The 23,102-nt window shown below is 43.9% G+C and overlaps 1 protein-coding gene across 3 annotated transcripts in view; it reads left to right on the forward strand.

The window, feature by feature from the left end:
* MAST1 (microtubule associated serine/threonine kinase 1) overlaps positions 1–23,102 on the forward strand; it is a 1,484,042-nt gene that overhangs the window by 700,917 nt on the left and 760,023 nt on the right. For all 3 annotated transcript variants that reach the window (XM_069604134.1, XM_069604135.1, XM_069604136.1), the window contains 2 exons: positions 12,078–12,238; positions 14,367–14,442. In XM_069604134.1, coding sequence (XP_069460235.1) covers positions 12,078–12,238; positions 14,367–14,442 — 237 coding nt within the window. The remainder of the gene's footprint in view (positions 1–12,077; positions 12,239–14,366; positions 14,443–23,102) is intronic.

The raw sequence follows: 23,102 nt of genomic DNA on the forward strand, positions 1-23,102 counted from the left end.
AGAGGTGTTGGGACCTGAGCGGGCCGTGAGAGGACCAGAGCCCCGGCCATTGGAGCTGGGGAAACACAGAAACCTCCCAAATACTAAAGGACGCTGCAAAAAGGTTTCCCGACAGCAAGTGCGGCTCGCTGGAGCTCCCCACGGATATCCAAGAGTCAAGAGGACGGAGAACAGCAAGAATATGCCTAGAAGAGCAGACCATCCCTGATGAGTGCGAGGCAGGGAACACTCGTACCGGGGTGCTCCAGGGGCAGGAATTGGACATTTAATGTTTACGAACTAAAAGTTATGAGAATGGGGTTTGGAACCCGAATGAAGGAACAATGAATCATGAACCAGTTGTCGAGTATTTTTTGGAAATACAACGGCATAAGATGCACTGATTAACAAAGTGAAAGCCTATCATGAATACTTATGAACTAAGTGAAAAGCCAGTGTGAAAGACAAGTTACTGAACGATACACCACAGAATAAAGTGAATACAATTTGTGGCAAAGCAAAAAGACTGCCAAAGAGAAACCACGGCACATCTTAAGTACTGACAGTGGTAGTTTGTGAAAAACCTGTGTTAATCAAGATAATCTAAGAGCATCACAAAGTGCCAAGGGTTATCGGTTGCGTCTAGACGCCTAGACCGAGTAGTCCGACTTGTGAAAAAGCCGAGAGAATCCCAAAGACAAAGGATGTGTCATACAAGTGTTGAAGTAAAAGAAAGCAACTTTTCGAATTGTTATGGAGTCAAAAAGAGCATAACGTGAAGCTGTAAGTATCAGCGAAAGTCAAGAGACTTCAACTGTGTGGAAATGTGTTACCCATTGGGAAAGGGAACCCCGAGATATTCTGGAATTGTGTAAAACTTCGGGACGAGAACCCTAATGTATTGTGCAATTATGTTGAACTTGGGGAAAGGAACCCCGAGACATTCTTGAACTGTGTTGAATTTGGGGAAGGGAACGTCGAGATATCTTGGAACTGTATTACACTCGGGGAAGAGAACCCCAAGTATTTTTTGTGCAACTATTTGAACTTGGTGAAGGGGAAGCTGCAACAAGCCAGAACTGGAAGAAGCTCAGAGCATTATTTTGAACACTGTTTCTTTTGGTGCTGATATCCCCACACAATGTATATCTTAAGTTGTGAGGGCAAGTATAGGTTTTGGGCTAGCATAGGGCAAGTTAGGCCTTAATCTATCCTGACGTATAAAATAAAGTCCTTTTTGTTAAGAAAGTGAATCTGTTGTCTGTGTATTGTTTCATGATGCCTTCACAGTAGTACCCATGTCTCCATAGTCTCTCCAGCAGACGGGATGCACTAGCATACATCTTGCTAAACTTAACATACATCTTGCTAAACTTAACATACATCTTGCTAAACTTGTCTGTGAGTGGGGAGAAGATCTTATAAGCTTTTTCTCGCAGTGGAAAACAATACAAGGATCTTGCCATACTGTCCCAAATCTGGCTCCAGCCAAACTCCTAGATTTCACCAGTCCCAGCTCCTACCTCCTCATCTATAGCAGATTTAGCAGAAGGAGTATGTGGGTGTGGACTTCCAAGGCAAGGCATACATTAGTTTTCAAAAATTGATTAGCAGAGTTTGCTAATTAAATGTTTTTTGATGAGAAAACAGACCCATTTGATTAGCAATTTTGTACTGATATTGTTAATGTCACAAGACGTTATTTGTACCCACGACATGACATGAGCAACAATACAGCAGTTATGCGTACCGCTGAGCCAATTCTTTAAATTTCAGCTAGACCTGCAGGTTGGGTAACTTTGTTTACCTATTCAGCCTAAGAGAAATGCACTTGACCCATAGGAATGGAGGACAACAAATTTAAAATGCGATTTCTGTCAAATGATGCATGTTACTACAAACCCACTTTATGTTTGGCACACTACTGCTTCCCAGAGGCCAGCCATGCACAGTGAAACTTAGTTGATATTTACTGCAAAGAAGATGTTAAATAAAAATTTCAAACTATGTGTGTTACACAGCACCCTCCGTGCAGTAACACAGGGGTGTCATAGTGACCCCCAAACATAGACTCCATACCCTGGGACTGACTACTGTCTCCCAGGGCATGTAAAGTCACCATTGGCTTTATTAGTCCTAAATTGTGAACAGAACCAGTACAAACCATCATAGTGTGGCACTGTCCAGTCCCCCCTGATCGAGTTTTGGCTGGTGGCAGTGGATACTACTTTTTATATTCGACCGCGAATATATTCCTATGGGATTTTCCCATTGTTCGAGGCTACCACTTTTTAGCATAGCCGGTTTATTAAATTAATATTAATTCACCCGTTGGGATTTTTTGCCAGAACTCGGTGCCAAAATGGCGTCTGTGTTCGCTTTTGTAACTCTAACCCAAGTCGAGCCCTTTGTTCCACTTTTTGGCGGGCTTCTGCACAGAAGCCTCCAAAAGTGGTGCCACTCTGTCTGGGTCTACAGGATGTGTGATTGGCCCAGTGGAGAGCCGCCCGGCTCACCACTTAGCATGTTTGAGTGACAGCTAGTACTGGTGAATGGGGGTTTTCTGCATAAAAGCAGGGCTTTGGGGACTGGAACTTCAGAAATCGCCACAGGACCAAAGAATCCGAAGAGGGAGAAGCTGAGCCGACCTGCAATGACGACACCACCGGTGGAGCCCTGCTGAAACGTCTCACCACTTCCCGACGACAGAGAAGGTCTTCATCTCTGAGAGTCTTCTTCCTCTGAACTGGTGGGGATAACCAGTTCGCCCTCTTTTCGCCTTCCTGGATCATCTCGTGGTCGAATCGCCCATGCCAAGCACCCCGGCGGCCGGATAGCCACGCTTCACCACTACCGTGAAAAAAAGGGTAGTACCTTTTAACTGGGGAAACTCCGCAGCTGGTTTCTTCCCTGGCAGTGCAACGACCTCCAGCTTTCCTCGACGTCGAGATCTTCTCTTCCCCTGGACGAAGCACCAACGCTGCCCCCGGTGGAGCTTTCTCACCATTTCAGGTACTGTGTCCTGCCTGGTCTCCCTTGCAACAGACTGTTCAAGGTGTCCCGTAAACCCTTGACTCTCTATCTTGGGGTGACTTGGGACCTGCTAACTAACTTTTTCTGAACTGATCCAACCCTTTCTGAACTATCGGTAAAGACTTTTTAAAGTATAATTCAACTGTGTGATCCTGGACACATTCTGCCTTGCTCTCTCCAAGAGTGGGCCTGGCCTATGAACTTTCTTGCTCACAGTAGACTCTGCCTTTTCTGACTTGCTGTGGTTCTTTTGAAAAGTGTTGGTATTGTGCTTTCCTAATTCTGCCTTTTTCCCTCCCTTTTTAACTAACTTATTGGAGTGCCATCTTAGGTTAAGCGCTCACCTCTGTCTGCAAATAAGTGGTGTTTTAACTAAGACTTGTTCAATAAGTAATCAGGGATGTATATATATTGATAGTGACAGTGTTTGAACGTGCTTGCCATATTAGTGTTAGTGTATTTTACAAGTGTGTTTTCAAATAAATAATTATATACTTTCATACCCAAGCTCTGGTCAGTGTTTGCTTGTGCTACTGTATCTCTGTACCTATTTTGTATACTCTATATACTGTCTAACTCTTCTTGAGAGAAGTCTGGCTGCTCAACCACAGCTACCAGGTAATTCTGGGTGGTACAGACTGCTACTAATTGGGTTTACTGCCAACACCTGTAGTCCTAAGCCTTTTGCAGTGGTCCCTAAGGGAACTGCACAGGTTTCTGCCTAACAAAATGCACTCGACCCGAGGACGAAGGACAACAAATTTAAAATGTGATTTCTGTCAAATGATGCATGTTACTACAAACCCACTATATGTTTGGCACACTGCTGCTTCCCAGAGGCCAGCCATGCACATTGAAACTTAGTTGATATTTACTGCAAACAAAGAAGATGTTAAATAAAAGTTTCAAACTTCTCTTGTAAATGCTACTCGCCTTGCATAAAATCTACTCGACTATGCGAGTGGGCGAAAATACTTTGCGAGCCATAGATGAGGCTATAAAATGTAAAGGGTTAGCTGCATGAATGGACACAAATAAATAGATATGATCAAAAGGGCTCTGAAAACAGTGTTTGGTATTAAAGAAGATCTGTAGATGTACAGACTGGATGGAACTTAATGATCACTACTTTGCATAAGAATCTAATTTGCTTTGTGTATTCATTATGCAAGAGGCAAGAAAGAGACTAAGCAAAGTGAATTGAGTAGCAGGTAGAGAACTGGGCAAATTAGATGGAATATTGTAGTTTGTGGTCATCTCACTTTCAGGGTACCTGGTATAAAGCAACAGGGTGATAATATAGAATATCAAGAAGTATGGGTTCACTCATGGGTTGAGCACCAGTTGCAAGATGTATGCAACCTGCAGGTTACAGAACAAGGTTTGTCATCAAAAGCATTTCATTATGTGATCATGTGTATTTTCAAAAGTGTTCACTCGTCAATATGATGCATCTTCACAAACAAAATGAAAAAGAGTTGACACTATCATATTTAGATACACTAACCTAACCATTACTGTAAAGCATGGAGATGATGCAGTGTTTTACAGTACCAATACCGTAATTATGCATTATGTAACAGCTTAAATTTTAGGAATGGAATTGCATGAGTATCTTTTTAAAAAATATATAAAGTTGACACATACATCTTTTTGCCAGACAGGATATAGAAAGCTTAATAAAAGTATCATCCTGATTACTTCTGGATTGCAATTATTTGAAAAAGAAAACAATTCCTGCCTAGCACTGCCACACATGCCTTTGGCACTCATGAGTGGAGGACACAATTACTGCTGCACTTTCTCTGCATTAGTGCTTGAAGTGAACAGAGAAAAGAGGGTGAAGAGAGCACCGAGGTAAGATAGGAATGCAGGGTGAGCTTTGCTTTCATTGAAGAGGGCAACTTAAATAGCTAACTTTGCTACACAAGTGTCCATTTAATTAGCAAACCTACATAATTGCATAGCATATGCATATGTAAAGCATGTTGCTTAAACATCAAGCGGTTTATAGCATCCTACTCTACCATATTTTTTTACACTAGCAGCTGATAACTACCATCAGCCCATTTCCTTTCGGAGGACTGCTTAGAGGTAACAACGGCAGCCCTATGATAAAAGCCCACAGTTGTATGTCTTTTTTTATTGTAAAGGGACAATACTTGCTCCTTATAAAATCAATAGCAAAATGTGTCATATTATGACTCAAAACAACTTCAGTACATAATATTACATCATTATTACATCATATTGATTAAATCACAGACCAATACTTATAAATATTTCAAAGTTGATCAAATCAGTGAGACCTGGTTACCATTAATTATTCGCTACCAGAAGCTAACGGTATCCAAATGACTCAATTTGAAAACAAATCTGCGGAAGTAGTTGCAGCAAATTTCATACACATGTGGACATGCTATGCAAAGATAAAAAAGATTCTACAACAGAAGAATCCCCACAACATCAGCAAATGCAGCTATTGCGTGCTTTGCCTGCTCGTAGACTGAAAAGTTCATATGCTAGAAATAAATTGAGTCTAAATCCAACAAATTGAATCCTCCAATATTTGTTGGGGACTTTCTTTAGGTATGGAGGTAATGTTCATCAATGTTTCTCTAAGTCTATGACCTTACCATATGATTTATACCTGGTGATAGATGTACGTATCCTCATCCAATAAGCATTCCACATTTACACTTGGCTGCGACTGGATTATCCATGAGCAAAATGAAATACCTGCATCTCTTTTGTCCCACAGAGATCCAGAAATTCTTTCACAACGCAGACTGAATTGTTTGTTCTGTTTCTGTAATAAATCATTAAAAAAATGTTTTTTATTAACTTTTTATTTCTTACTTTCTATAAACAAAAAATGTAATACAGCAACTGTAATAAAAGTTACATTTTAGGTCTTAATAATAAATAGTACTTTAACCATATCACAGCAAATAATACAGAAAATAGAACTCAAGCAGTACAATAGACTATAACCTTGGAACATTAATCCGCTCATAAACATCATTATGTATCCTAACCCAAAACATAATCATTAGAAAGAATCCAACAACCAAAACAAAGAAGACTACAACACACAGACAAATCTTAACATAAATCTGTCAAAAGCCCAATTTTATTATGATAGACCAATGCAGAATCCCCAATTCATAGCTTACAGCTTCTATTGGGGTGCAATTAGGGAGATGCAGGACCTTCCTCTATCGGAAGCCTTCCAGTTTATTGAAGTTAACAGCTGGAGCAATTCTATAACTTTCAAACCATAAGTATGGCTGGAGTATGCTTCGCTTGATGGTATTTAATGATCTGAAGAAAGGAAAATGTACAAAATTTACGATCACATCGATTTAGCTGGGCAACATTTAAGCCGGTTTTAGTTTTCAATCTCAGCAATTCAGATTGGAGTGTGAACTTTGATTTAATGGAAAACCCAAGTTGTCAATTATTCGACTGCTTCTAATTTGTTCTCTCCAATTCTCCAATAGTACCTGTCAACCTTTTGTCTATTAGCGAGTGCTGCAAGCCGATGGGTGGGGAATCCAGTATAATTATATCGTCAGCGTAGGCCAGCCATGATATACTTTGCTGGCCTACCCGTGGCATGAAGGATCTGGCTAGTGATAGAGACTCATCCAGGTCCGATAAGTAGAGTATGAAAATGCAGGGTGCCAAGATGCAACCCTGACTTAGACCTCTACTGTTGGAATTTCAGATGATAAACTTCCTGCATTATCTAATCAGATCTGGATGTGTGCATTAGAATGCAACACTATCAAGATATTCAACAGTTGGCGAGGGAATCCCCAGTTAAAAGGTTTAACCCATAACTTTGTTCCATTTATGGCATCAAAAGCCATGGATAAGTCGCTATATGCTGCGTAAACTGGAGGGCAATCCTTCAAGTTGACTGCCTCTGTAGCAGATGTATCACAAACCTGTTTAGAGTGGTACTTTGCTTTTTCGGAAAGCTGGTCTGAAATGCTTATAATCCCTGCTCCTTAGATGTCCAAGAGTCAAGCTCTTGCAATACCAGATTTGAAAAGATGTTGCTCCACACATCCAATAGGGCAATTGTACAATACCTTTTAGGGTTCAGTCTGCCGCCCTTCATGAATATGGGGACAATGTGCAAAGGTTGCCAGGATCTTTTGGCCCTTGATAATTTGACCGAAGAGTAGAACAAACATTTTGTCCTAATTCTGGATTTTCTTTGTAAGGGTGTGGAAGGAGGACATTGATACAAATGTGGCATATTTTTGGTTATAGTCTTTTATTATAGAACATGGAAAATAAGTCCTCCCTATCCTTAACTTCTAAGAGGGGTTTCCCTGCCTCAAAACTAATACTAAAAGGGTCTATCAGGATGTCCGTCAAAGAATAAACCACTGTCCTATGTCAAAACCTACTTTTTTCCCTCACACTATAAACCTAAAGAGTAAACTAACACCAAGTTCCTTCTCCGGTTTCTGTATTGTTACTAACCAAAATGTTCTTTCAAATATAAATACAAGGGGAAATAACTCCCTTCCACTGGTATGTTTTGATACACTGTCCAAAAAGGCCCCAGGACCAACTGAATGCCTCCCTTCTCTTGGTCAGCTCTTGACACACCAAAGCCAGGGGGAGTGACTCCCTTCCCCTCGCGTCTTTCAGCTTCTGCTTTCTTACTGGGTGAAATCATTCCTTTCTCCTAGTATCCCTTGACAGTCAGAGCTTTCAAATTGATATATATATATTTTGCCTTTGTAACTTACTTAAATGTCTCTTTGTTGGGGTTCCAGACCCTTCTATCACCAGTGGATTCCTCCTCCTCACTGACTGCGATGGACAGGCTCCTAGACCCTTCCCTGGTGGCCAGTGGACCTATCTCTGCCACTGTCTTCAGATCGAGTTCCTCTGATGCTTGCTTGGTTTTCCTTGGGTCCCAGACCCTTATCTTGCTTGGGTTCCAAACCCTTTCTTTCGTCCCCTCTTTGCCTGGCCCCATTGGTTAACTTTCCTGCCAAGTACGGGCACAAGGAGGATTACTCGTATCATCAAGTTCCGTTAACTTGTACTCAGTATTTCCAATTAACTTGTATTTACTTTCAAGTTCTATGCACCTACCAGTTCCTCTGTTACAACCGGTACCTCTGCTGGCTTTGGGATGCTCTGCCAGTTGTTCCTGGGGTCTTGCTTTGCTCGGGAGTGTTGCGAGTGCCTTCCTTGTCTCCTGCTCCTAGTACTTAATTCCTGCTTGTCGGGCCAGCGGTGTAGGTGGTGTTGCATGACCACGCGGGCCACCTTCTCCAGGTCTCGCCATCGCTTCTCAGCCTCCAGCCACGTTCCCGAGCAGTTCCTGTTCAGCAAAGCATCCTCGCCGCCTGCTTCTCGTCTCCAGCGGATGACTGCTTTAACTTCCACGGAGCGTTGTCCGCTGCACCTTTGATTCTCTCGGGCTGGACTGTCTCTCGTGCTGCTTTCCTTCTTGGATGGCCCACATCAAGGACAGTTCTCTCCGTTACTGAGTCCATCATCTGTTTTTACGTTGTTTTGGTGACCATTCCCCAGTGGAGTACTAGAACGGTTTCTCTTGTTCCATGAGTTACTCTTCATGGCTTCTTGGGGCCACCTGTTCTCAGTACTTTTGCGTTGACTTTTGCTTTTAAGACGATCTTCCTCTCCATTGATGAAACTGACATGATGTTACATTTTACATCTTGGATGATCTTGTTCGTCTCGGTTGGTGAAGCTGACCTGATATTGCAATAGCAGATGGTTGTGTGAGTCAGAGGGGTGCTATGAAGGGTGGTATGAAGGAGTGTTAGATGTTTTGGGTAGGTTCGGGTTTGTGTTCTGTGCCGTCTATTACCAAGGCTGTCGTTCTAAACCCAAGTAGAGAGAAGAGGCACCCCCCTGGGAAGAAGTGACAACACCTATTGAATAGTTAGACCTTCAAAATGGTGTTAGCGAGCATATCGGGGCTGCATGCTCTAGATAATGTTGCCATTTTGATAAGGAATATGATATCTTCCACGTCATATGCTAAAGCCCATGGTTTTCTGAGCCATTTAATATAAGTTTTTTTTATCAGATGGTAAATCATGAAGTTCCTTAATCAATTTCCCATCACCTATTGGATTAATTAAATACCCCAATTGAATGATACATTAATTATTTATAATGCTCTAAAAACGCACCACCTTGCTCCTATTTAATATCCTTAGTATTTACTCATTGTGAGCCTGACGAGTGCCTTTCAAAATACTTCACTGTCACAATAGCAGGGATACACTGACCAAGACACAAGGAAATCATACAAATTATAAGCAATGAGATGCGTGTATTGGCAAAACAAACAGCTTTGGCTTTTGTGGAGGCATTTGCCAGGCACTGCCATTATCATACTAACTGGACATTAGTTGGCAACAACTGACAAATGGTATGATCACCTGGGTATATGATGCCTAAAAAAGAGACAAAAGTGTTGGGCCAGTATGTGTTTTTAAATGAACAGATGTAAGGACAAACGTATTGCTTAAACATCAAGCAGGTGATGGCATCCTAGGCTACAACATTTGTGTTACACTAGCAGCTGATTGACAACTACAATTAACCCATTACCTTTCAGAATCTGCTTAGAGATAATAACAGCAGCCCCATGAGAAAAGCCCACAGCTCGATGTTACTGCATGATAGAACGGACTCAGAGATCCCAAGAGTGTGTGTTTTGGGTGGGGGCGGTGTTCAGCTGATGGGAATGACAATGGAGATTAGCATGGCCATGTGCATCAATTTGTGGGTAGAATGCTAAACAACCACAGGCTCTGTGCCCACCTTTTAACAGAATTAGCAAAGAGTGTCTACCATTTGAGACACTCCCGTCCCCTGCACACCAATATAACTGAACATACAGTCAATAATATAAAATGATTGACTGTATGGTCAGATATATTGGTGTGCAGAGGTATGCAATGATCCAAAGATTGAACTGGCACATCATAGAACCGAAAAGGAATTACGGGCTGCACAGCGGGTGCAGTGGCCATTCCATGGAGATTCACAAGCAAACCTCCTCAGGAAAGGGGGTGTGAAGGCTTCGCTACTTCCCTGCTCTTTTTATTCCGCCTTGAAGTTGGTCTAAGTTCTAGACCCTGTCCTAGGTGTGTGTTTGTCTTTTTGCTGGACGCCCTTAAGCCTCCGGGTTATAAATGTAATGTAAAGAAGAGCATTCCTACCATGGGAGGGGTAAAGCCAGGCAGTGTGGACAGAAGCGTAACAAGACTGTTCAACAGGCCTGCTTCAGGTCAGTCAAGGGCCCCCGCCCTGAATAGCCCCACTCCCAAGGCCGACCGAAGAATGACAGACGTCCCCAGGAAAGACCAGGGAATAACAAGCTTTCTTCGATGTCCGTTTGTACTTTGTTCTTTGTGCACCATGAGGCCTCCGGGCGTGTTATAAAAAATAAAGTCAATAAAACAACCCTAGGCCAACTCTCAACTTGAGTAGCATCTAGGAATAACTCAGCATTCCCTGCAGCACAAAAAGGTTAACAACTGCAACTCTATTCCCAGGGCAAGATGAGCTCTGCACAGACAGCAACTCTTTCCATACTTTACCTCAGTATGCACAGTATGACCAATATGTATGGGAATCCTATGTCTCAAGGCAACCAATGTCATTTCACCTATCCTTTTGCCTCTGCTACTAATACTTTATTATTAGACTAAGCGTGCCTCTTTGGACTTGTACCTGCAACAGCGCCTCAATGCCTCCAGGTTGTATGAGCGCTTTACAAATGAAATAAATGAAGAGCCTTCCACAAAAGGTCACCCGCTCGAGCCTTAACCCACTGACTACTATCCATCAGAAGTCATGAGTGTGGACCTGTCCAATCGCTGGTAAACAGAAAGACAAAGGGCTACAAAAAGGCTGGCAGAGTCCTGGGATGACAACAGAGCTTTAGGGCAGGCACTCCACAAAGAGGCAAGAAAAGGAGGCTTATGGGATGGGTCAGGTACTTTATACCTAGAGCTATGAGGGGGAGGGGCCAAAGAAAAAGAGGACTTTTATAAAGTGTTCTGTCGGAAGACAGAAAGAGGGGATGATTTATTGGCCACAGTAAATTAACTCCTGGTGCAATGAACATAATGGCTTAACCAAGTGTGCCTTCACCCATTTGATTTCTAAACAATATGTGTATCTTCTCATCTGTTCCTTGCACTGAAGTCCAGAAACAAGCATTGGCAAATCCAACCATTTTGATTTATATATAGGTATTAGATAGGCTCTGTCAGGTACTGACATCACGAGCCCGGTACTCATGCATTTTTGGAACTAGCCCATTTCATGGCAGATAATTTTTTTCGAGGCCCATTTGTTCACATGTTTTTGTACCATATTTCACCCAAATGTAGATGGGGGTTGGGTTTAGGTATTAGAAAGGTTTGTGGGCGTAGGGGGGTTGGAGCGGGGATCACCATCTGCATTTGGCCCGGCAGTACCAATATGCCTAGCCCATGCCTACACCATAAATGCCAAACCCTCCCGATTTAGGCGGGTGACTCCCGAGTTTTTGGTGAAAAATATTGCTATTTTTCACTGTCTCCCGCCTGAAATAGCTGTAGCCCCAATGCATTCCTATGGGAAAATGTTTGTCTCCCGATTTCCCAGTGAAATCTCCCTCCCAGATGTGTCTGAATGATGGCATGTATGCTACACAGAAGCCAACAGTGTTCGCTTTGACAATGCTTGTTTAACTTAAATACCTACTACTTGCACTAATTCCAGTATGGCATTATGCTGTAAAATGAGTAATGTTATTTCTTTTGATACATAATGTTAACTGATTCTGTTGTGGTTTCACACTATTCTCTAGAACCTTTAGAAATCGTTTATTTTCCATTCATTGGATTTCCATAGTTTGTACAAAATAATAGTGTTGCAAATCAGTAGTGACTGTCTACTTAGTTGGGGGCCCGGCCTTACCCCCATGGCCCATTGTTTTTAGATGCACCTTTTCCCCCAGCCTGTTGCTGGCCTCTAACTCTTGCGCCTTTCTCTTACAGTCTTCCAGTTCATCGCAGGAGCGCCTTCACCAACTCCCTTACCAGCCCACCATGGACGAGCTGCACTTCCTGTCCAAACACTTTGGCAGCACGGAGAGCATCACCGACGACGACGGAGGGCGACGCTCACCCGCCGTGCGTCCTCGGTCCCGCAGCCTCAGGTGAGCGCGAGAGTTTAGCGTGTGCGCGGCCTTCTGCTGACGCCCGCCATGGCGCCACTGCGAGCAAACGGGAGAGAGTCTAGCGCGTGCGCGGCCTTCAAACGGCGCGCTGAGGAGACCCCGGAACCAGGGGAAAGGGCCGCAGTTGGGCTGTCATGCCCTGTAAGAGAAAGTAGGCCTTAGGCCTTTCCTCCCTCCCTCAGCCACCGTTAGGGGCAATGATTCGGAGAAAGCAAGGGCATTCCATGAAAGGCTCTCTTGCAATGGCTGGCGCCACTGCTGACGAACGTCAATTTAATATTAGATTAAACAGTTATCAATATACACCTCTCTTGCGCATGCATGCATCTACAGCGTATGAACGGATCAGATAGAGACTGATATTAGACGCTACTGCGTTATACTATTGAGTCACTTCAACATTTACTGGGAGCTCTGCAGGTGCAGTTTTACAGCTACTGTGAAAACAAGTGGGCCTAGAAGGACTGTTTGTTGAGGAACAACAATGGAATGGGCAAGGTACTGGTGTTCCTCCCTTGAGCTAGAGAAGGAGCGGCCAGAGAGCTAGGAAGACACAATCCATACAGTGTACTTAAAGCCAAGGAAGGAAGGATGGGGTTTGATGGAGGGAGGGATGATCTTCAGTGTCAAAGGCAGAGGAAAGATCTATAAGGATGAGAATGGAGGAGAGGTGGATGAGTGGTGACTGTGTTTTTTTGGACATGGAATGCAAATTGAAAGGGGTTAACAAGTGAGTGTATGAGATAGTTTACGATGCCATTGAAGACCACCCTCTTGCGTATTTTTTAGTTGTATGGTAGATGACAGACAACTCTGAGGTATAACTGGCTCTTTTTAACAGGCTGGTAAGATCAGTAGTGAGAGATATGTTCATTAAGTCAGATAGGTGAGCAGAGGTAGCTGGTGCAAGGTCTTTAACAATTATTGCTGCAAATGGAAATTGGAGTGTTGGATAGGTTGGCAAAGCGAAGAATGATTAGATGTACAGTGATGGAGATGAGTGAAAATCAAGATAGGACAATGTGGTGAAGATAGGAGGGGAGAATGAGGGAGGGGTGGGAGGGAAAGAAGTGTGGATAAGGAGTTCCATATTTTGGTAATTTTAGAGGAGAAGTGGCAGTCATTGGCAGAGGTAGAGGAGGAAATTGATCTGTTATCAGGTGGAAAAAACATAGCTTACAGGGTAATACATAGTTTGCGAGCAGAGAGAGGAAACAATGTTGCCTGTGTCCAGTGTGATCATTTAACAGGTACAGTACCTGCAACTTTGCTTAAACCACCAAAATCAGATATTTCTGTATAGCAGGAACAAAGCTTTTGTACATTTTCATGGAACAACAGAAATGTTTCTTCTCGAACGTAGACTCCTACATATAAATAACCCTTGGAAACCTCATATCATTGGGTTATAAAACACGAACAAGATAACCATATGAAAGAGCAAGGGTTACTGGTAATGAACCTTTCCTTATCTGTAAGAATCCTACTCCAGTATGGGAATGCCTCTTGCATACACACTGCAATGCTTATTCTATAAACCGTTTGATTCCCATGCTAAACACGTGCGCTGGATTGTGCTACTGTACGCTTTCGTGATACAGAGTCTGGCTCAGGTTCCTGTGACCTTATGGAATGCATCCATTCCTTGCTCCGTTGGAAGCCATGTATATCTCAACGGGATGGAGCAGATACAATCTGTTAATGGAGACCATGTTGGTGTCAATTCCGTTTCCAACTGGAATGGAAGAGCAATTCCTTGCACAGCCAGGTGAAAGTCCTCCGGATAAGAGTAAGGGGAATTGTTTTGGTTATGACCGTCGGGCATGGTTGTGAAGAAGATGAACAGATCTTGATGTTCTGTTTAAATGTTAATGGCAGGCACATGTTCCAGCAATGAGAGATACTCCAGAGCGGAATGTTCTGTCTGGACAACAGCATGCAGCCAGGAAACATTAAATGTGATATTTTTATTTTCTCTTTTTAAGAGATGTTAAAAGCTTTTGAATCATTGTCTCTTTTTGGACACCACTGCTGTGCCAAAGAGGAGGCGAGTGGCTGCCAGAGGTAAGGTTGACTGTAACGTGTTCTTTTTTTGTGTCTCTTGCAGCCCGGGCCGTTCTCCATCCTCGCACGACAACGAGATCGTGATGATGAACCATGTGTACAAGGAGCGCTTCCCAAAGGTGAGGCTCGTTGCTAGTTTGACATCAGGTTTTTATTTCCAAGGGACCCGTAACTAGGTAAACAAGTAATACGTTAGGGAAATTATCTCCCTCTCTGTTATTTTTCCATTTCTGTTTGTATTGCACACTCCCACTCGCTCTCTTCCAATGAAAAACTGCCCATCTGCTTACGTACACTACCTGGTACTAAAAATACATCTGAGAACACATTTTCCAGAAAAGTATTCAGTGGGTGTTAACTAAGGCAGGAATGTGCAAACACATGTTGGGAAGGTGATGTCTCCTCTGCAAGCATGCGCTTCTAGCAGCGAAGCCGATTATTTCTCTGGGGCATTTTTAGCACAAATGTGCCAGGGTGTGTGGTGTAATGATATCTGCCTGTAAGCCCTCCTTCACAAGATATTATGGGATGTATCTCAAAGGGATTTCCTGATGTTCAGAGGGAACATAGCTGGATGGGAAACACATGGGTCTGTCCCTGGGGGATCTCTAGAAATATTGAACAGGTTGTGTCTTATTGGGATTTTTTGATGGGCATGGTTTAATTGCACTCTGGGACATATGAGGGTTTGAAACATATGGCTCTGTCCCTGGAGGATCGCTTGATAGATATGATGAGGTCATCCCTTCCGCATTGTCTTGATTGAGATGTTGTATTTATCCTCTGAAATGTCTCCTTATGAATTATATGAAATGTGTTTATGAAGCACACTTTGACAGGTTTATGAGCCGTGCTGTTTCCCTCTATGGCATCTCACACTACAGATACCCTTTCTTGCTGGAAATCATGGGGCTTTATTTGAAGCACCCACTGATTGACATGCTGCCTCTTTGTGTTTGGAACCACTTCTAATGGGGATGAAGTGCTCTTCTGAAGCATTCCTGCATCGATGCGCAGGCATTCGATTGTTGCTCCTCTCTTAGTGGTCATGAGATTACCATCTCTTTCTCATAATTATGCTGTTTATGCAGGGAATAGCTTATATGTCTTGAGGTGAAGTTTAGGTGTGCATTTCTTTTTTTTGTTATATAACTTTTTTATTTTGAAATAAGAACATTAAAATAATTTCTTGATGGACATTTGATTTTTCTGGAGTGTGTGTTCATGGTTCTAGTTTGGTGTGGTTTCTCTGTCCCATCGTGTGATCTGTTTGATAAGAATAAGCAGGCACGTATATTTTGACAGCGCAGTGCGTTTTATACCAAATACTATTAAGGTGTGCAACATTGTTTTTCTTTGAAGGCCCCTTAGTGTATGCAATGGGTGGTGGAAATAATATTTATATTTTTGTTGGGATTGCACTCTTGGTTACCCCCCATTTGACGCATTAGGGTTTCCTACAGAACCCTCATGATTGGTCCCAGGAGCCTCGTAATGGGACAGATGCTTGCCTCTGTTAAATCATTTCACGAAAATTGCTGTCTGTCTTATCAATACCTTTGATGGACATGTTTGTCAATTGGTTATAGAAAACACTTATACTTATGGGGGTTGTCTCTGGGAATACTTTGATGCGTGTCCGAAGGAATCTCCTGTTTGGGACTGATCTTGTGATCCCTGAAAGAGGTTGCAGGTGCATCTTCAGGGATGAGCACAATCATGGCTCACCACTCCTTTCGCCTACATCCTGCCCCCTTTCCGCTGTACCTATGGGAGTATATCCCACAGGGTCAGGACAGGAGCCTTTTTTGCACTTCAAATAACCTTTTCACTTAAGTGCTTTGAGCATGCAACGTGTGCCAGCTCCCACAGTCCTTTTTACTGCTTGTTTGGACTAATCGTTTGAAGCACTGCCCAGGTTTACATTTTCTTTTTTCCTTTTTCTGGCACTGGCAGGGTACCTTCCGGGTCTCTGTCTGAGGTATAGTCAGCCCCCTTTGCCATGGTGCTCTCTGGGAGATTTAAGGGATCTAAGGTGTTTGGCTTCATGTCATCAAAGAAAGGCCAGCTTGTCCCTAAAACACCTGGTAAGAAGGGATACACAATGGCATGTAAAGGCACTCCAGTTCTCAAGTAGTCCAATGGTGATGGTCCCCACAAAATGGCCAACCGACTGCCTAGGAAAATGGGGGGAAAGTCCTGTGACGCACCAAAGTTGTGGGCCTCAAACATTTCAGGAGACTCTTGGCTGATGGATTCTTCCACGAAAGAGTTTGCAACGCAAATTCCCTCACACAGGATGACATCCCTAATGCTGCTATCTCCCATGGTGCAGCGTGACACATTTATCCTCCAGACAGGATGGCATCAAATAGAGTGGGATGCGGCCTACACCATGACATCATCATCTGTACTAGGATCGTGGAGGCCCCCACAAAGGCAAAAGTTATCTATCCCAGCCTTCATGACAACTTGGACTCCTGCAACTGCTGTGGTCCGTCAATCTCGAGCTGGACTGGAGGATACATCCAGGCACCTCCAACCACCATCTGAGGCACATTTACTGTCTATGGACATGTTATGCACCCTACAAACTCTAGTGCTAGAGCTCCAAACAAGGCTCTCAACTATTCCTCTGCTACCAGTCCCTACACCTACTGTGCGTCTCAGTCTTGACCTCTGTGCCATCATCAGCCACTCCCTCTTGCAGAGGAACGACAGTCTCAAGCTGTTTCCTCAGACACAAATTTACATGCAGATACATATCTGATACGGCCTCCACTCACTCCTCCTGTACAGAGTGGTACGATGAACTTGTGCTCGCTGATGGAGAGCTGAAGGAGCTTCGGTCAAGAGATTCACCTCCGGATAATATTGGAACTTTGCATTCTACCATGACTAAAGCAGTAAAGACGAGTTACCTCCTCCGACTGAGCAAAGTAAGAACGGTTCCTTTTGCCAAAGGAGGGAAAAATCATGGAAGTCAGTGGTGTCCATTCCAATCTTGAATGACATATGGGCGGATGCGATAGTTGCCATGAAGAATCCTTTCACGGCTCTGCCAAAGAAAAGACAATGCCCCCAAATGCCTTAACACTCAGCCTAGCCCCAACTCTGTTGATTCTGCAGAGGCTCAAAAGAGATTGACTGACAGCTCATCACCATGTGCAGTACCTCCAGACAAAGAAAGCAGGCAGCAAGAGGATTTGGGCAAGAGAATAATTTCCGTGCGGCTACCACAATCTAGGCCGCCAACTGGCTCGCCATCCTGGCAAGATATGACCGAGAACTTTGGTTCAAATTCGGTCCCATCCTGAAGTTCCTCCCTGACAATAAACAGGAAGCTTTTGCACTGCTTATGGAGTGTGAATCTGCCTCTGAAAACGCCATCTCAGTGACGGTTTATACTGCCAACACAGGATTCTGCCAAATTGGCAACAGCGTAATCCTGCAATGCTAAAGTTGGCTAACGGCAAGAAAAGTTAGACCAGATCTAAAGGCCTAGGTCGTTAATATACCCTTTTGGCAAAAAAGTCGATGATACTTTGCAAGTTGCAAGTCATTAAAATGGACACAAACAGCCAGTCCCCTAGGCACTCGGCAGCAAAGAAGGCCATTTCCGTCTTTTTCATCTAAGCAACACCATGTCTCCAGATCCAGAAGGGACTACTGTTCATCATACCGCGCTCTGAAACACCTGTGTATGAGCGCCGTATAAATAAAATATATCCTACAGATGGACATTGTACGACATCAAGTTAGCAGTACGATGCTCGATCACAACAATACTGAGATGCCTACAGCCGCTGTTACTCTTATTAACCTAAAAGCCAGTCCAACAAGCAGGAATGACGCCGGCCTAGAGCCTCCCTTCCATTTCAACATTCCAGTGGGAGGGCGTCTGTCTTCATTCCAACATCGATGGAAACAAAGAAACATCAGAAAAATTGGAGTTTTTGATAGTAAACCAGGGCAACACCCTCTAATTCGTTCAAAGGCCACCTGTAACCCTCCACCCTCTTGCACTGGCAAACTGCAACAACGTCTTCATATGCTTCAGCTAGAAGTACTCTTGCTTCTGTCCAAAGAAGCTATAGAGCGAGTCCCTATTTCCCAACAGAATCATGATGTCTGCTCACGTTATTTCCTGATGCGAAAAATGTCAGATGGGTGGCGAGTCATCCTCGACCTAAGATACCTAAATACATTCCTCCTTTCTCAGTCATTTCCATTGGTCACGCTACAAAAATTCACTTCCAGCTTGCCACAGGAGACTTTCTATCATCCCAAGACATGGACGGCGCCTATTTCCACGTCACCATTCACTTCCGTCATTCCAAATTCCTGCTCTTTGTGGTGGCAAGCTGCAATTCGGAGTTCTCATCTTTGGCTTCTATCTGCCTCAAGGGTATTTACGAAAATGCCTTGCCCCTGTGGCGGCACACCTCAGGAAGTCAGGGATCCATGTCTACCCTTATTTGGACGACTTGCTGATTAGAGCACCATCCCTCATACAAGGCAAACAACACACAAGGGCCATAGAAGCCTGTATAATATCATTAAGCTTCTCTCTCAATTACGAAGTCATCATGACGTTGTCTCAACAAATGCTGTTTCTAGGGGCACACGACTTCACGCCCATACACAAGTATACCAAGCAGACATCTGAACCAGTTATTTCTAAGCCTTCCTCAAGCCTTACAATGGACGATCCTGAGTTGAAGCCCACCTTAGCTGAAAGAAGGCTTTAAAATATCCAGTACCAGCGCCGCCTTAAGCTCTAGGTTCTTTCTTCAAAGCATAGAAAACATTGAAGGAATAGAATGAGGACACAAGCACAATAAACCGAAGTTGAGAGAAAATTCTTCTCTTCTGGTACCAGTCGAGTTCCTTGATTATTTTCTGGTTCCCAAATTCAAGGAAAGAAAAAGGGTAGGTTACATACCTATTCTGGTTCCAAGACAGCTGAACAAGTATATTGTTCGGGATGCAACGTGTTTAGGACATGCTGCCCTCCATCGACAAAGGGGAATTTGTTTGCATCATTGCCTTGCAGGATGTTTGCCTGCACATAAGGATACAACCAATTCACAGAAATGTGCAAAGATTCTTAATGTGGGAACGACAGTATCAGTAAAAGTTTCTTTCCTTTCGTCTGACACCTTCACCAAAGGTACTCACTAAATGCTTGGCAGTAGTGTTGACTTGCTGAGAAGGAGCAATGCGCATGCGCCACAATATTTGGATTTCTGTCTCGTAAGAGCTCGTTTCTAGGTCATAATACCACAGGATGTTCAATTGGTGGAAAAAACCTTTCTAGACTTGGGATAGCAGATAAATGTAAAAAAATCACAGCTACAAAACCCCCATTCAATTTCTAGACAGCATAATAAACACTGAATTAGGTTTGGCTACTCCAACTTTACAGAGAGCTCAAAAGAAAAGAGACATGGCCCCAGCGCTCAATCTCAAGTCAAAAGCTTCATTGAGAGAAGTAAAGGGATTTGCAGGAGCAGTGTTCTCATGCATTTCGATTGATCCTAATTGCAGGATTATGATGGGACGGGTCTAGGAGAAGCTGGGTGACCAATAGCACCAAGTAGATAGCAACTCTGAAAATCAGGTCACAATTAGGGAGTACTGGAAGTCCATACTATTTGTATTTGGTGTTTTATATGCAAATCTATCTAGAAAGTCATGCAGCGCTGTAAATGCTGTTGATGGTAACAAATGAAGTAAGGAGGAGGGGTGGGTTACAATGTGTGGCATGGAATGCTCCAGCAATCTGATGCAGGAAATCAGAGAGTCTAGTTGACACCAAGGTATTGTCTGAAGAGTTTTTGAGTACCTGACAACTGCAAAAGTGTCGGCTCGGTCTGGATTGCCAACGGAATGGTTTTCCTGTAGACTGGGTCCTAGCAGAGAACGCCTGTGTCAGAGATCTCTACCGCCTAGACATGGTATCTATAGCAACAGGGGTGGTAGGGCCATGAGAATCCCCACACAAGATGGTAGTGGCCATGGGTCATCTATTGCTACGACCATCATACCACCCATTGGTTACCCGGTCCTTACCGCTGAACCATGAATCTTAATATACATCCTGATCGAAGGATGGTGCGCTGTTATGCTGCTGGTATGTTTGGCGGTTTCTGTCTGTCTCTCTTTCTGTTTCTACTCATCCATCCAGATTCTGACCTGGTCTGATCCTCCGTCAGCGCGCACCATTTCCTTCTGTGGCGAGTTGTTTCCCTATTGCCATTCCACAAGAAATGTGTCGACCGGATTAGCTCTTGTTTCCACAAGCTTCCAAGTTGCTGTCATAGGTTTTTCCCCGGTTGTGTTTTTTTCCTCTCAGATGTTACCCTACCTGGCACTTCCACCTCCAACATGCATCATATCAGGTGGAGGCGTGGTGACTCGGAGAGCCCTTGTCTCTCCACTCCAAGATCCCTTTGATAAGAGGAAGTGAGGACAGTCGTTGACAGCCTATTTCCTATTTTCTTTCCTTGCGTGCCGTTTCGCCTGGCAGTTGAGGACAGTCGTTGACAGCCTATTTCCTATTTTCTTTCCTTGCGAGCAAGTTTCGCCTGGAGCCTAGTGATGGCCTAGCTATTGGAAGAGTGCAACCCACCTGAGGTACAGATTTTTGCAGCTAGGTAGCCATGTGTGTGAGCAGTGGTTGCGTATTAGGCAGTGACTATAAGCTCTATAAGGCAGCAGAGGATAGGAAGAAATGTGTTTTTAATTTCTTGTTGGGGTGGACCTAAGTGGGGCAAAGTCAGTTGCCGGAACGCTGGGGAGGAAATCATTTTCCCCATCAATGTGGGAGATTGTATGGGTGTGGATAGTGGTTCTGAAGTCCTCCAGTGGAATGAAGTGTTCTGGTGGGCAGACATCACCAATCGTAGGCAAGGAAAGGATTTCTTGAAACATCTACATGAAATCACAATCATGATTCTCCATCTTTAGAAGGCTTGGGAGCACACTGCAACTAACTCGACTTCAATATCTGAGTTTCCTCTTCTAAAGAAAATTATCTTGTCTGTCTTCCATCCCCCTTCCAAGGAAGAGGAGAGGTTGCATAGACTGGATCCAAAAACGGCTTAAGTGTCTATATTGCCAGAACAAGTAGCTTCAGGTTAGAAGACCAGCTTTTTGTATGCTATGCCGGTCCCAAGTTACGGAGGGGAGTCTCCAAGCAGACACTGTCTAGGTGGATAATCTATGTATCTCAGAATGCTACACCATGGCAAGGAAAGACATCCCCGGAAGACTAAGAGTACACATCACTAGTAGTGTAGCTGTAACATTGGCACTCCAGAGAGGACCACCAACTCTAGACATTTACCGAAACATGGTCTTCACTAGACACGTTCTCAAAACAGTATTGCCTAGACTCTCTGTCGGATCAGGATGCCCGCTTTAGTAGAGCTTTCCTTCAAAATCTCCTGGTCTACAATTATGCGAGCTCTTTCCTCCTCCTTCAAAAGAGGTATTGGTATAGGAGTTGTAAGGGTGTGGAAGTAGGACTCTTACACAGTGGCAAAGAGTTTTATTAAGTAAAAATATGAAAAGAAAACCCTGTCTTGCCCTAACTCTCAGACAGGTTGTCCTGCCTCAACTAAAAGTATGAATGCAAATGTCAGGATGTCTGAAGCAACTAAAAAGTCCACCATCATGTCAAAACCCTAACTCTGTCCCTTGCATTCTTAAATAAACTAAATAAATGATGTGTCTCTTTGGTCTAGAGGGACTGGTTCACTTCGTCTGGCCAATGAGCAGTTCTGGGGTTGAAAGTTCTTCAAACGAAAAAGTTCCTTTTCTACTGGTGGGGGAATGTCTCCCTTCCCCTGGCCTTTCTCAGGCTTGTGACAGTCTGGCAACTGATGGGACAATTTCTCTCTTCCCCTGGCATTTCTTAGGCTTATATTGTAACTCCACAACAGGTGGGGGAATGTCTCCCTTCCCCATGCCTTTCTCAGGCTTGTACTCTTTAGGTGTGGGTCCCAGACCCCGGTTGGTAGACCTGGTTCACTTCTCTACCAGGAAGTGCGACGAGGAAGAGCGGTTTAGCTGTTCCTCCAATCTGCTCAGGTTCCCAGGCCCTGGTTGGCAGACCTGGCTTACTTCTCTACCAGGTACTGCAGTGACGGGAAAGAGTGGTTTGGCTACTCTTCCTTTCTGTAGTGGGTCCCAGACCCCTTTGGCTGACCTGGTTCACTCCCTGCCAGGTACTGCAGTGAAAAAGAGGGATATTCTTCTTTTTCTTCCTTGTACACCTGGTTCACTATCCTGCCAGGTGTTCTTGTTGCTTACTTCACGTAAGGCAGTCTCTTTATCTCGGTATGGGTCCCAGACCCTGGGGCTCATTACAAGTCATCCGGTCAACCCAAAAAGTGCCAGTAACACTGTATACCGACACTATTACCGGACCAGTATCTCATGAGTCCCCACTATGGTCCGTCAGTGGCAACACATGTCCTACCCCCAGCAATCCATTCCAGGGAGCTGAATCCAGCACGGTACATATGTGACACAGTGGCTGTCTCAGTGTGCAGCAGGGAGCATAAGGCACCGCCATACCATTGTACCAGAAACATGGTTTTGCTAACCGACACTGACAGGCTAAATGTAAGAAATAGCAAATTGACACAGTCTTGCCACATGCAAGATAATGCTAACCTTGTGTATTCACCCCTTCCAGGTGACTCTGTATACCTGCTGCTTCTGTGGCTGATGACCCCTCTGAGGGATCCCCAGACAGAGGAGGGGATGG

The sequence above is a fragment of the Ambystoma mexicanum genome, chromosome 3q (assembly GCF_040938575.1).
Source record: "Ambystoma mexicanum isolate Mex_15411 chromosome 3q, UKY_AmexF1_1, whole genome shotgun sequence".
NCBI lineage: Eukaryota > Metazoa > Chordata > Amphibia > Caudata > Ambystomatidae > Ambystoma > Ambystoma mexicanum.